Raw genomic sequence first — 13,025 nt, 5'->3', positions numbered from 1 at the left:
TAAATCAAGAATCTTTCCAAGTGTTGAAGACACTATCACTAACCTCTGTCTAAGTCTTCCTCTGTTGCTTCACTGAGGTGTAGAGGTAACCTTGGAATCTCAAGGGAGCAGAATCTGCATAAGTCCTATTTCAGGTTCTGAATGTGACTATCCAGAGATAAGAAAACTTCACAAAGGGCATTCTGGGACTCTGCTATGCAAAGTTTAGACCATCGGGATTGTAATAGAGTAGATTTTGAATTAGGAGGACTTCATTCAAACCTAATTTTTGAATTTTCCTAGCTATTTGACAGTAATTTTTAACCTTAATTTGAGAATGAGTTTCTTCAGAGCACGAAGCATTTTCTAAATCTTTAAGTTCTTTATGTTCTACTCTAGGATTACTTTGGTGCTCAAATGAGGGAGAGAGGGAAAAAAATTGCTAAGTATCTACTATATGCTAAGCATTGTGCTATGCATTTTACAGATATTATCTCATTTGATCCTCATGACAACTCCATTAGTTAGGTGTTATTACACTATGTTCTTCATTTTATTTATATTATACTATGTTCTTGTTTTCTTCTACTCTTCATTGATTGGGGGGGGTCCCAATTAATGAGCCTCCCCAATATTCAGATCTGTTCTGGGTCCTTGCTAGACCCTTGAATTCTAGTTAATGACTTAATTACCAACTGCGCAATCTCTACCTCTGATTTTGCCCAAGGTCTTTTTGTCTTCTGGTGGCCCTTTTAGTGTTCACTGCTCTTGGCCTGCTCGGGGCTATCCTTGTCTTGAAGATTGGGGTCTGGTTGGCCTACAGACTAAATCACGTGAGTCTTTTTGATAACCAAAAGCCTTTACAAGCACATTTACAACTCAAATATAAGTTCTGTCCCTTCTTCTTTGTGGTACCAACTTCTGACATCCAGACCCACTTCAAACAGATTTAATTATTTATCTGAGACCATTCTTTTCCTCTCTTCTTTCTTTTTTCCTCCATATAAAGGTACTCTTTGCTAGAGTACCTTCCAACTCTTAGCCCACTGTGCCATCCCAGTGCCCAATAAAATACCTATTTGCCTAGAGAGAGAGTCCACATTTTGTAAATTCTTTCTCAGGTATTTTACACCAAACCCCAATAATTTGGGGTTTCAAACCCCAACATTCATGACCCCTATTTGAGGGTTTTTTCAGCAAAGACACTGGAATAGTTTGGTATTTCCTTCAGCTTATTTTACAGATGAAAAACTTAGTCAAAGATGGTTAAGTGATTTGCTCAGTGTCCCACTGCTAGTAAATGTCTGAGGCTGCATTTGAACTCAGATCTTCCTGATTGCAGGTCTTGAGATCTTCCCACTGTACCATCTAGTAATCCCCCATGTCACAGTTGGGGAAACTGAGGCAAACAAGTTACATGTCTTGCGTGGTCACACAGCTAGTAAATGTCCAAGTCCAGAGTTGAACTTGAATCTTCCAGGTACAGAGCTCAACTATAAATTTAAATCCTTCTTGGGTAGGTGTTAAACTTCCAAGAATCTCAGTCACCCTTTCACCTATATATGGTAGCCTAAAGGGAACATTTTAGGTTCTTAAACTTGAAAATGACTGCTTACTTGATGAATGAAAACTATGTTTTAGGAAGATTGGTCTGGAAGCAGCCTCTGTTAGCCCAGAGCTAGCTGCTTAGTAAATAAATAACAACTGTTTTAAAGTTCTTTCCTCTCCTATGGCCAAGAATGCTAAATTTTTATTTATCGTATTCAGAGATGCCTTTTTTCCTCCTTCTTCATAGCTCTGAGAATATTAATGCTTCCCTTTTGTGTGAAGTTTACATCCTTTCAATTCATTACCTTATTTGATCTAGACAACTGCCCTTTGAAATTTTATCTGCTGAATTTAAAAATTTAGGAACTGAAACCCAACAAGAGATAGTGACTACAACAAAATAAAGTAGCTCTAAGGAAACAAGAGGGAATTCAGACTCCAATCTCTAATCCTCAGGAATCACATTGTTTCTCAGTGAGGTTCTTCAGTGACTTAGGAGTAGAAGGACCCTGTATAATCTAAATTTGGTACTTCCCTTCTATACCCAATGGAATGATCTTCACAGGAGTTACTTAAATTGAAATCAAACTGAAATGGGCTGCCTGAGGTCCTATGAGATCTGGAGACTTGGGGGTCTCTAAGACCCAGATGAAAGGAAAAAACTAAGGTAGAAAATTTCCTTTCTTTATACCTAAGAACAACTATTAGTAAATGAATTCCTACTTTCAATTCAATGAAGCAATTGCAGAGGTAGAAGATATGATTTAAAATTCAAATATACTGAAAATTACAACACCTGGGGAAATTTAGAGGTTTGTTATTAGATGTAAAGTGTTTTCTCAGAAAGGATCAAAAATTCAAATAATCTCACAAAGGTTTCTTATATTCACTAGTGAAGTGTGATATGCCTCTATTAGTAGGAAGCAATAATAATGAAAAGAAGAAGTCAGGTGTAATGGGAAGAACATTAACTTCCTCATTATTGTAGGACACCACCAGTTACCCAGGCTTAAAATCTAGGTGTCATCCTCAAATCCTCCCTCTCTCTCATCCCACATCCATCATCTGTTGCCAAGTCCTGTCAATTTTATCTTTGTGACATCTCCACATAGAATTCATGTTCTCTGATGCTACCCCTCCTCTGGTACAAGCCCTCAGCATCACATGTTTGGACCATGGCTATAGCCTGCTGGTTGGTCTGCCTGGCCATGAGTTTCTTTCCATTTTATTTCATCTTACACTCAACCATCAGTGATCTTTAAACACAGGTCTGACCATGTCATTCCCTCATGCAATATACTCCAGTAACAAATATAAAGTCCTCTTTTTGGCATTCAAAATTCTTCATAACTTCATTCCAGATGTCCTTTAACTACCCCCTCCTCTGGAGTTTTGCAAGGCAATGGGGTTAAGTGACTTGCCCAAGGTCACACAGTGAGGTGATTATTAAGTGTCAGAGGCTGGATTTGAATTTAGGTCCTCCTGACTCCAGGGCTAATGCTCTAGCCTAACTGTACCACCTACCTGCCTCCCAGGAGGGCGGTCTTTACCAAGTCCCTAATATGACACCAGTCTTAAAGTGGATCCAGGTGCACTTCAAGAAAAAAGACCATTAATATAAGTATGTTTTGATGGGCATAGCTGTCTAGTAGAAAATGAAAATGATTTCTTTCTTATAGCATTAGGGGAACAGGGGACTTGGTCATAGTTCTAGGGGCAAGAAGAACACTAGTCAAAAACAACTTCTATTTTATTCTAGTGACCAAAAACATGACTTGGTTTCTGTTCCCCAAAAGCAGATAATATCCTGTGCTTCTTATTACTTTCATAGTGTACTGCAGCAGTTTCAGAGAATGGGTCCTGATGTGACTATAAATGCCAGTCCAAAGCATTCTGCAGATTAGAATGTGCTGTTTGAGATGTTTATGTCATCTCAGACCTTCTGGCCACTCCTCTAATAAACTAAAATTCATTCTTAGTCCATTCAGAGAACTCATCTGGTCGGTCCCTCTGAAAACAAATGTAATGCACAGTATTCACTGTATAGGCAATCCTTCTTTTCTTTGGACTTCAGTTTTTATCTTCTGGAAAATGAAAAGGTAGAACCAGAGTCTTAGCAAATAGCAAGCTCAATGACTGCAGTTACTTAAACAATCTAGCTAATACAGGCTATTTGAGTTTTGCCACTGATTACCTTATGACCTTGGGAAAGTCACTTAACCTCTTGAAGCTTCAATGTTTTCATTTGTAAAAGGATCAGGTTAAATAATCTTTAAGGTTCATCATGTTTGCTAACTCCATGTATGACTTATGAATTACTGATCTAAGGAAACCAAGAATCCTAGTCTTACTTTATATATATCTCCTGTTCCAAAACTATGAATATAATATGGTGGAATGATTCCTGACTGGAGACAAGAAGGCCTATCACTTCATCCATTTTCTGTTTTCCCTTAGACTTCAGTTTCCTTATATATAGAATGAAGATATTGGACTAGGTCAGACCTATGATTTAGAAAATTATTTTGGTAGCTGAGTGGAAGATGGTTTGGAATGGAGAAAGATGAGGCTGAAAGACCAATTTGAAAGCTAATTAAGTAACCCAGGTAAGAGGTGACGAAGGCTTAAACTGAGATTGTGACTATATGAGCTGAGAGCATGAGATCTATGAGAGAAATGTGAAAGTGGAACCATTAAGAGCTGGCAACAGATTGGCTCTGTGTGTGAATGAAGAATCAAGAATGAAACAAGTTTTAAGCCTGGATCGCTGGAAGATTGATAATAAGACTATACAGAAAGATTTGGTGATGCCTATTTTGGTTCTAAATCCATGATTCTCTTGACTTGCTTCTTCTAGTATTTATACAGTTCAATTTTTCACCCATTCAATTAAAATTAGATATTGCCTCATTCCCTTATCCTGATCAGCTAAGTCATTTGTCTACTACTGTCTTGACTGCTGTGCTTAAATCTTCATTAAGTCAATCCTTGGTCCCCTGAGTAATTTTTGTGTGGATCTGTACAACTTGGAAACTTTAATTAAAAACCAACAGCCATGGGGTGGCTAGGTGGTGCAGTGGATAGAGCACCAGTTGTGGAGTCAGGAGTACCTGAGTTCAAATCTGACCTCAGACACTTAATAATGACCTAGCTGTATGACCTTGGGCAAGTCACTTAACTCCATTGCCTGGCAAAAACCAAAAATAGATAGATAGATAGATGATAGATAGATAGATAGATAGATAGATAGATAGATAGATAGATGATAGATAGATAGATAGATAAATGAATAAATGAATAAATAAATAAATGAATAAATAAATAAATAAATAAATAAAAACCAACAGTCATGACTGGCTCTTGGGTTACCCCAACCAGGACCATTGGTTTCAAATAATTCTTGGCCATCTCCTGGCTGCTGAATGCTTTGATTATATTAATTCTGCTATCCATTCCAGAATTTAGGATTTCTGGGATCTGAGGGTGACTGTGTGGCTGATACATGTTTCTGCCTTGCATTTTTCCTTTAATAAGCCACTTGATTTGACCAGTAAGTAGTGAATGTGGGTGGTTTGTTCTTTGGCTCTATTCTGACAGTGAAGGGGAATCAGCAGGCAAATAAAATGAATCACCAGTATGACTAGGTAGGCAAAAAACAACTCATGGAGACTTTAGGCTGCATTCATGGATTTCTATTGTTCAGTGAAAGGGGTTGGTGGTGGTGACAGCCCTTTATGTTATAATCTGCCCTGAACAGACTGAAATCTGGGTTTTATTGCGTTCAGTTCTTGTTGCCACATTTTAGGAGGGACATTGATAAGCTGGAATGTGGTTGGAAGAGGTTGGATGATCCTGTGACCCTATCTCATGAATATAAGGTTTTCATAGAAGATTTAATGGAGAAAGGTGTCAATCCATGACTGATAACAAAACATATTTATTCCCCACATTTTACAAAGCCACTGCTTTGCAATTCAGAAATTCAGGCACAAAAGTAGGACTATCACAGTTCAACCCAGAAATGAGATTTTTAGAATCAACTATACTTTCTTGAAGATCAGACAAAATACATTGTCCATAAGTTACAATTTGGGAAAGTACATGCTAGGCTAAATAGCACCAAGTGAGACAAAATATTAATCTTATAAAACTTGGGAGACCTCCTTTCAACTTGAACAGAAAACTCCCTAAAATAATATGAACCATTCTCTTTGACATGGACAAGTCTGGCACAAGAATGCAGCCTACATTGATAAGTGGTGCTTGTAGACTTAGAAATGTATGTTATATTTGGCATGCACTAGAGAACCTGGAAGATGAATAGGTAAGCTAGATGGGGGTTTTGGTCATAACTTACACGTTTTCTGTTTGATGCATACAATAATAGTGTAGTAGCTCCCACCAAAAGAGATGGAACATACTTGTGGTAACTCAAAACATGTTTTTCTTCAATTCAAGGTTCAACTCTGTAGCCACTTCCTTCCTCTCCATTTTTCTGATCCCCTGAGCTAGATCTTTTCTTCCTCAAAGCAGAGAATTCTTCCTAATACCACTATCTTTATCACTTTCTACTTTATATATTGTAATTTATCTGTGTGCTTGTCTTCAAAGGCAGTGTGATTTATTGGCTTGGAATATAGGATTTTGAATTTTTAGAAGTTTTTAAACTTGACTCTGTTAGTAACTATATATTTTAAACTTCTGTGCTAAAGTCTCCTTGTCTACAAATTTAATAGAGACTGATATTAGATTAATGATCTCTGGGGTTTTTTTTCAGCTCTAACATTCTAGAATTTCATTTTTCCTCTTCCTTGGAAAGGGAAGAAATATTATATTAAAAAAATTCAAATTATTCCTTGACTAAACATCTACAGACAAGAGGACCAGTCTGAAAGTGAGTAGATCTTTGTTTTTATTTTATATATGGCATTTATTGGTTGCATACCAGTGTATCAAGTCACTTCAATTCTCTGGATTTATTTCTATTTTTGGAAAATGATGGAGCTAACTTAGTTGGTCTCTGGTGCCTTCTAGCTCTACCAAATGTTAAGGATACAGACTCAGTTAACTAATGGTTTAGTAAATTATGCATGTACATTTTGATGAATGGGCAAAGATCTGAATAAAGGAAAATTTTAGAACTACAAAACTGTGGGATTTGAAGTGAGAAAATAAAAATGTATACAATTCTCAATTATTCACAAGATTAGAGGAGAGAAGAGGTATAAATAATCCAAAAGCTAGAAGGAACCTTGATGATAAGATCTTTAGCGGGAAAGAGCTGTAGAGATTGCCTCATCTAAATTCTCACTTTTATAGGTGAGGAAACAGACACAGAGAGGTTGAATAATAACAATAGCTAGTATTAATAAAGCAATTTAAAGTTTATAATGTGCTTTACAAATATCATCTCATTTTATGCTCACTACAGCTGAGGAATAGGTGCAATTGTTATCTCTATTTTAGAATTAAGGAAACAGGTAAACAGAGTTTAAGTGACTTTCCAGGGTCACCACAGCTAGAAAAATGTCTGAGGCTACATTTGAACTCAGGACTTCCTGATTCCAGGTTCAATATTCTGTTCACCCCTCTACCTAGCTGCCCAAGGTCAAAGAAATAGTCAATAACAAACCCAAGATTTAAGCAAGGTCTTTTGACTCTGAATCTAACATTTTTCCATGTTGAAAGAACATAACCAAGAATTAGAGGAATGGGAACCCAGGAAAAAAAATTTACTAGAAGAAATGTTTGGAAACCTTAGAGCTGGTTGTATCTTTCAAATCATTTGAAATTGAAATGTTTTGAATCTTGCAGCCAAGAACCTCAACTATTATAGCTTCCCAATTTCCACAGCTTTGCTCATGGAATTCCTCTTCTGTATCACCTCATTCCTAGCAATTCAATCGTTACAAGGAAGCTTTCTCCTTAGCTGGAAGTGATAGTGGTAACATTCTGTCACTCTCACGGAACCATTATAACATTCCTGGTAACTTAATTACTTGCCTACTCACAGAAATACTTTATATATGCCATAAGAAATACTCTTAAATACTCACAGAAATACTCATATAATTTTAGAGCTTGGAAAGGGCCTTGGAATATAGAAAAACTGCTAAAACAGGAAAAGAGCATAGAATCTGGAAGGGATCTTTGTGGGCCCCAATTTCCTTCTCTATGAAATAGACTGGATTAGATAATTATTAAGGTCCTTCCAGCTTTAAATGCTACAATCCTTTGACTTTAGAATACAACATGTAAAAGCTAGAAGGACATGTCATATTTTATACTAAATTAAATGCATTTCATGTATTTTTTAATGAGCTGAAAAGTACCTTAGAAAATAAAACAGAGGTGTCAGAGCTAGAAAAAAAGCCTAGAACAGAAAACATAGAAGGATAGAGCTTATAGCTCATTTGGGCTAATCACTTTATTTTGCAAAATTTATCTCCCTTAGTAGATTGTAAATTCAGTAATGACTAAGATCCTGTCTTAGTCATCTTTGTATCCCTCACAGTTCCCAGTATAGGAGCTAATGCAGAATAAGTGTTCCATAAATATTTGTTAAATGATTGAATTTCATTTTGTTTGATACTATGATTTTGTTTTAGGTTTTTTTTTTTTTTTTTGCAAGGCAAATGGGGTTAAGTGGCTTGCTCAAGGCCACACAGCTAGGTAATTAGTAAGTGTCTGAGACCGAATTTGAACCCAGGTACTCCTGACTCCAAGGCTGGTGCTTTATCTACTACGCCACCTAGCCGCCCCTGATACTATGATTTTGAGAGATACAAATTTCACAAATACTGACAGAGCAAGAGATTGTATAGAAGACCAGATAGTCAGGAATATGCCAGTGGGTAAAAGTATATGCCTTAGTAACATAGAGAAGACAATAAAAGATTAAAGGCTTCTCACAGATAATTTGTAAAATGGATAATTGAGGAGTGATCTCCTAATGCCCAGTAGAAAGGGCACTAAACTGGACATTAGGATAATTTAACCATTGACTAGTTCTGTGAGGGTAGATAAATTAGTTTTTTTCAGGGTCCCAGTCCTTAACTTGGATTATATCATTTCCAACATCTCTTTTACCATTAATACTTTATATTCTAAAGTGCCTTCTAGCTCAATTAGTGTAAATGACTTTTGAGTCCTTCCAAATTCTACGAAATGTTTGTAAAAAAGAAACTAAGAATTAATTAGCTAAAATACAGAATAGGAAAAAAGGCAGTTTGGAAGTTGAGAGATTTGGAGCAAGAACCAGAGAAAGCTAACCATTCATGGTGATGCTCAGGCTATCAAAAACTAGGACCAGAAAGAACCTTATTTATTTCAACTTTGAAGAGAGAGTGGGCAGAAATGGTAGTTAAGCAAAATGGAATGAGACTTTTAAGGGGACCTTATTAAAGGGAGCCTGAAAGGAGGTGAATTCTATAGCCATACAAAATACTATCATTTATTTCTGAAAACCTTCCCTTTGTACTCAGAAGCCAGTTGAATATGATAGTGTTGATAAGTAGATAGGGATGAAGGTATATAGAAAAGGGCCATCTTCCCAAGACTATAGCTATTAAGAAAAAGTCCTATAAATAATGGCATCCCTCTGGAGGAACAAAAGACCAAGAATCTCAAAGGACACAATTGAAAAAAAAAGTAAGAAGGAAGGGAACCTAGCAGAACTAGATCTTAAACTATATTACAAAGCAGTTATCATCAAAACTATTTGGTACTGGCCAAGAAATAGCTAAATCAATCAGTGGATCAGACTAGAAACAAATGAACTCAGGAGGTTAGTGTCTGATAAACCCAAAGATACTACCTACTGGGCTAAGAACTCAATATTCAACAAAAACTGAGAGCAGCTTGATTGAAGAAACTAGATCTAGACCAACATGTCATAGTTTATATTAATATAAGATCCAAATGGATATATGACCTAGACATATAGGATAGCATTCTTACCAGGTTTGAAAAGCAGGGAATTATTTATTTTTCAATAACTTTCAGATCTATGGAAACAGGAAGAATTCATGACCAAATGAGTGATAAAGAGGAACATAGATGATAACATAAAATTTAAAGGTTTTTGCACAAATTCAACCAATGCACCTAAAATTATAAGATAAGTAGGTAACTGGGGAGAAAATCTTTGTAGTCCTCCCTTAAGGGAGGCTGTAGCTTATAGAATTTATGCATGGAAATTATTGTTATAAGATTAGGCTATCAGGATGGTCTCCTCTTAAGGGAGTCTATGAGCTGACAGAACATATTCAAGGCAAAGTATTGACAATATTTTTTGAAGGTTAGCAAATCTGTATGTCCCAAATAATATTATTTCTATTACTAGCTTGCTTTTTTCCCTTGACAATAAACCTCCAAATATTTTGCCCTGACCCCTGATAAACATTTTGACCAGTTCTGTTGGGGTCACCCAAAATTGAGGCAACCCCACTCTCAGAAGAAAATTTTGGAGCACCCTTTCCTTCCTGCTGAAATGGACCTATGTCTCTGTGATTCCTAATGCAGCACTACCTTTATTTGAGATATTTGCTATGTTTATGTGTATGCCTTTGAAAGACTTAAGAACTTTGATCAACATAATGATCAACCACAGTTTCAAAGGACTAGATAATAAAGTATAATGCCTATCTATAGAAATGTGTTCTAAGGGGTTTGTTTTTCTTTTTCTTTTCCCAATAGAAGTGAGAGAAAATGATTTAGCTAACTAAAAAAGAAAAATTAAAACAAAACATTATAAAAATGTTAAAATAAAAAAAAGTAGTCCTTTGGGAAATGGGGATAGAAGTGACCAGTAATAAATGCTAGATGCTCATTGTTTGGAATGCCCCTGAAATTTTGCCATAGCCTTTCAATGGAATAGAAAGATAGCTGAGTTCAATGGAAACAACTTGTTCATATGTTTCAGTCATATCTGAGTCTTTGTGACCCCATTTGGGATTTTCTTGGCAAAGATACTGGAGTAGTTCACTATTTTCTCCTCCAGCTCATTTTACAGATGAGGAAATTGAGACAACCAGGATTAAGTGACTACTCCAGGATCACACAGCTAGTAAGTATCTGACACCAGATTTGAACTCAGGAAGATGAGTCTTCCTGACTCCAGGCCCAGCAACTCTACCCATTACACCACCTAGTTGTCTCATTTTACAGATGAGGATCCCTATTACAGATCCCTATTTTGCAGATAAGGAAACTAAGGTAAAAAAAGGTTAAGTGGAGGGAGCACAAAACTTAAAACACAGGATCATGTTTTTAATCTCAGCTCTGTCACTGACATTCTGTAACTAGGCAACTTCTCTTACCCCCTCTGAACCTCAGTTTCCTTTGATGTCTCCAGTTTTTAAGTACTATATAAAGGTGAATTTTTGTAGAAGAGATTGGGCTTGTAGACTTAGCCTTGTCAAAGAGATAAGCATTCAGGATGGCTTTGGCTGTCATGGGCTTCCTTAAAACAGGGCTATGACCATGCTTGCTCTCCACTGTCTGCATTACAGGAAGCATGGCAATTTCTTTTATTCAATATACCCCAAAGAGACATTTACCCCCAAGGAATTTGAGATTCAAAAAGTTTTCCTGGAAAGAACATAAGACTTGGGAGTCGAGAGACCTGAGTATCAGTCCTGTTTGTGTGACTGAATAAATCTCTTGCACTCTCAGGGCCTCAGTTCCTTCCTCCAGAGGTTTGGATTGGATAATCTCGAAGGTTCTTTCCAAGTTTGACAGCCTATGTTGCAGAGGTCATGTTTTCATTCAGAAAGGATGCAAGGAGATATCCTGGAATTCCTCTGAGTATAATCTTCCCTCTGGGTCTGGCACATATCCTCAAATGCCTGACACAGCTTGATGACTGACTAAACAGGAACCTTTCCTGAAAGAGCTTCAAGGAAAAGGCCCCACCAGATGTTTACTGTTTCTCCAGCTGTACCACCATCCTCATGCTCATGCAAAGTGGAACTTGGACTCCTTTTGAAAACAACTTCTGGATCACAACTGCTAGCATAATGGGTTCCTGTAGGAAGAAGAATAGTTTCCAGGGAGAGGTTAGAAGCAAATGCCATTGGGAGCAGCTATTAGAGCTGATCTTATGGGGTTTACTAGAGAGTTTTTTCCTTCCTAGAACTGGAAGGTCAGTTTTCCTTCAAGATCAGGTTCTTGGCTGTTATAGCTCTCTGGTCTTCATTTTCTACCCTGTTAACTCTCAACCCCTGGGTATTCCTATATAAAAGCTGTCAAGCATTGCTGAAGAAAATCTCAAAATTGTCTTGAGTATAAATTTGTATTATGAAATTTCAACCAGAACCTCATCACTCCGTGGTAAACCTTTTGTCTGTCTCTTGACTGATTCTTTTTCATATTGTCCAATGGTTATTTAAAGCCTTCTCTTTCCTCCTTAAGATTCAAAGTTCAGGGGTGGCTAGGTGGCACAGTGGATAAAGCACTGGCCTTGGAGTCAGGAGTACCTGGGTTCAAATCCGGTCTCAGACACTTAGTAATTACCTAGCCGTGTGGCCTTGGGCAAGCCACTTAACCCCATTTGCCCTGGCAAAAAAAAGAAACCTAAAAAAAAAAGATTCAAAGTCCAGGGGCAGCTAGGTGGTACAGTGGATAGAGCACCAGACCTGGAGTCAGGAGTAGCTGAGTTCAAATCCAGCCTCAGACACTTAATAATTACCTAGCCGTGTGGCCTTGGGCAAGCCACTTTACCCTATTTGCCTTGCAAAAACCTAAACAAACAAACAAAAAAAAAGATTCAAAGTCCAGACCAGAAAGGATAATGATCAGTGTTGGAAGGGATATGGGAAATCTGGGACACAATGCATTATTGGTGGAACTGTGAACTGATCTAATCTTTCTGGAGAGCAATTTTTTGGAGAGCAATTGCCCTAAAGGGCAATAAAAATGTGCATATCTTTTGATCCAGCAATACCACTACTGGGTCTATACCCTGAAAAGATCATGAAAAAAGGTAAAAACATCACTTGTACAAAAATATTCATAGCAACCCTGTGTGGTGGTAAAGAAATGGAAATTGAGTGAATGTTCATCAATTGAGGAATGGCTGAACAAATTGTGGCATATGTATGTTATGGAACACTATTGTTCTGTTAGAAACAAGGAGGGATGGGAATTAAGAGAAGCCTGGAAGGATTAGCATGAACTGATGCTGAGGGAGATAAGCAGAACCAGAAGAACACTGTACACCCTAATAGCAACATGGGCGGGATGATCAATCTTAATGGACTTGCTCATTTCATCAGTGCAACAATTATGGGGTTTTTGCGATGGAGAATACCATCTGTATTCAAAGAAAGAATTATGGAGTTTAAACAAGACCAAAGATATTACCTTTAATTTAAAAACAAAAGGTATTTTATTATGTAATTTTGCTATCTCTTATATTTTATTTTTTCTTAAGGATATGATTTCTCTCTCAATTTTTATCAATGTATAGCATGAAAACAATGTAAAGACTATTAGAC

The 13,025-nt window shown here is 37.0% G+C and overlaps 1 protein-coding gene and 1 long non-coding RNA gene across 3 annotated transcripts in view; one reads left to right on the top strand and one right to left on the bottom strand.

Annotated features, from left to right (window-relative positions):
- Window positions 1-597: 597 nt before the first annotated feature.
- LOC141505702 (uncharacterized) overlaps window positions 598-13,025 on the top strand; it is a 52,980-nt gene continuing 40,552 nt past the window's right edge. Inside the window, exon 1 of the long non-coding RNA XR_012473672.1 lies at window positions 598-6,421. This is a non-coding gene — a long non-coding RNA (uncharacterized LOC141505702). The remainder of the gene's footprint in view (window positions 6,422-13,025) is intronic.
- The window catches only part of LOC141505700 (sodium-dependent lysophosphatidylcholine symporter 1-like), a 48,469-nt gene continuing 40,888 nt past the window's right edge, over window positions 5,445-13,025 (bottom strand). For both annotated transcript variants that reach the window (XM_074211773.1, XM_074211772.1), the window contains exon 14: window positions 5,445-11,554. In XM_074211773.1, the coding sequence (XP_074067874.1) occupies window positions 11,539-11,554 (16 nt within the window). In that variant the 3' untranslated portion in view covers window positions 5,445-11,538. The remainder of the gene's footprint in view (window positions 11,555-13,025) is intronic.

This window comes from Macrotis lagotis, chromosome 1 (genome assembly GCF_037893015.1).
Source record: "Macrotis lagotis isolate mMagLag1 chromosome 1, bilby.v1.9.chrom.fasta, whole genome shotgun sequence".
NCBI lineage: Eukaryota > Metazoa > Chordata > Mammalia > Peramelemorphia > Peramelidae > Macrotis > Macrotis lagotis.
Note: the sequence above shows the minus strand (reverse complement) of the source record. Positions and strands in the feature narration are given on the sequence as shown.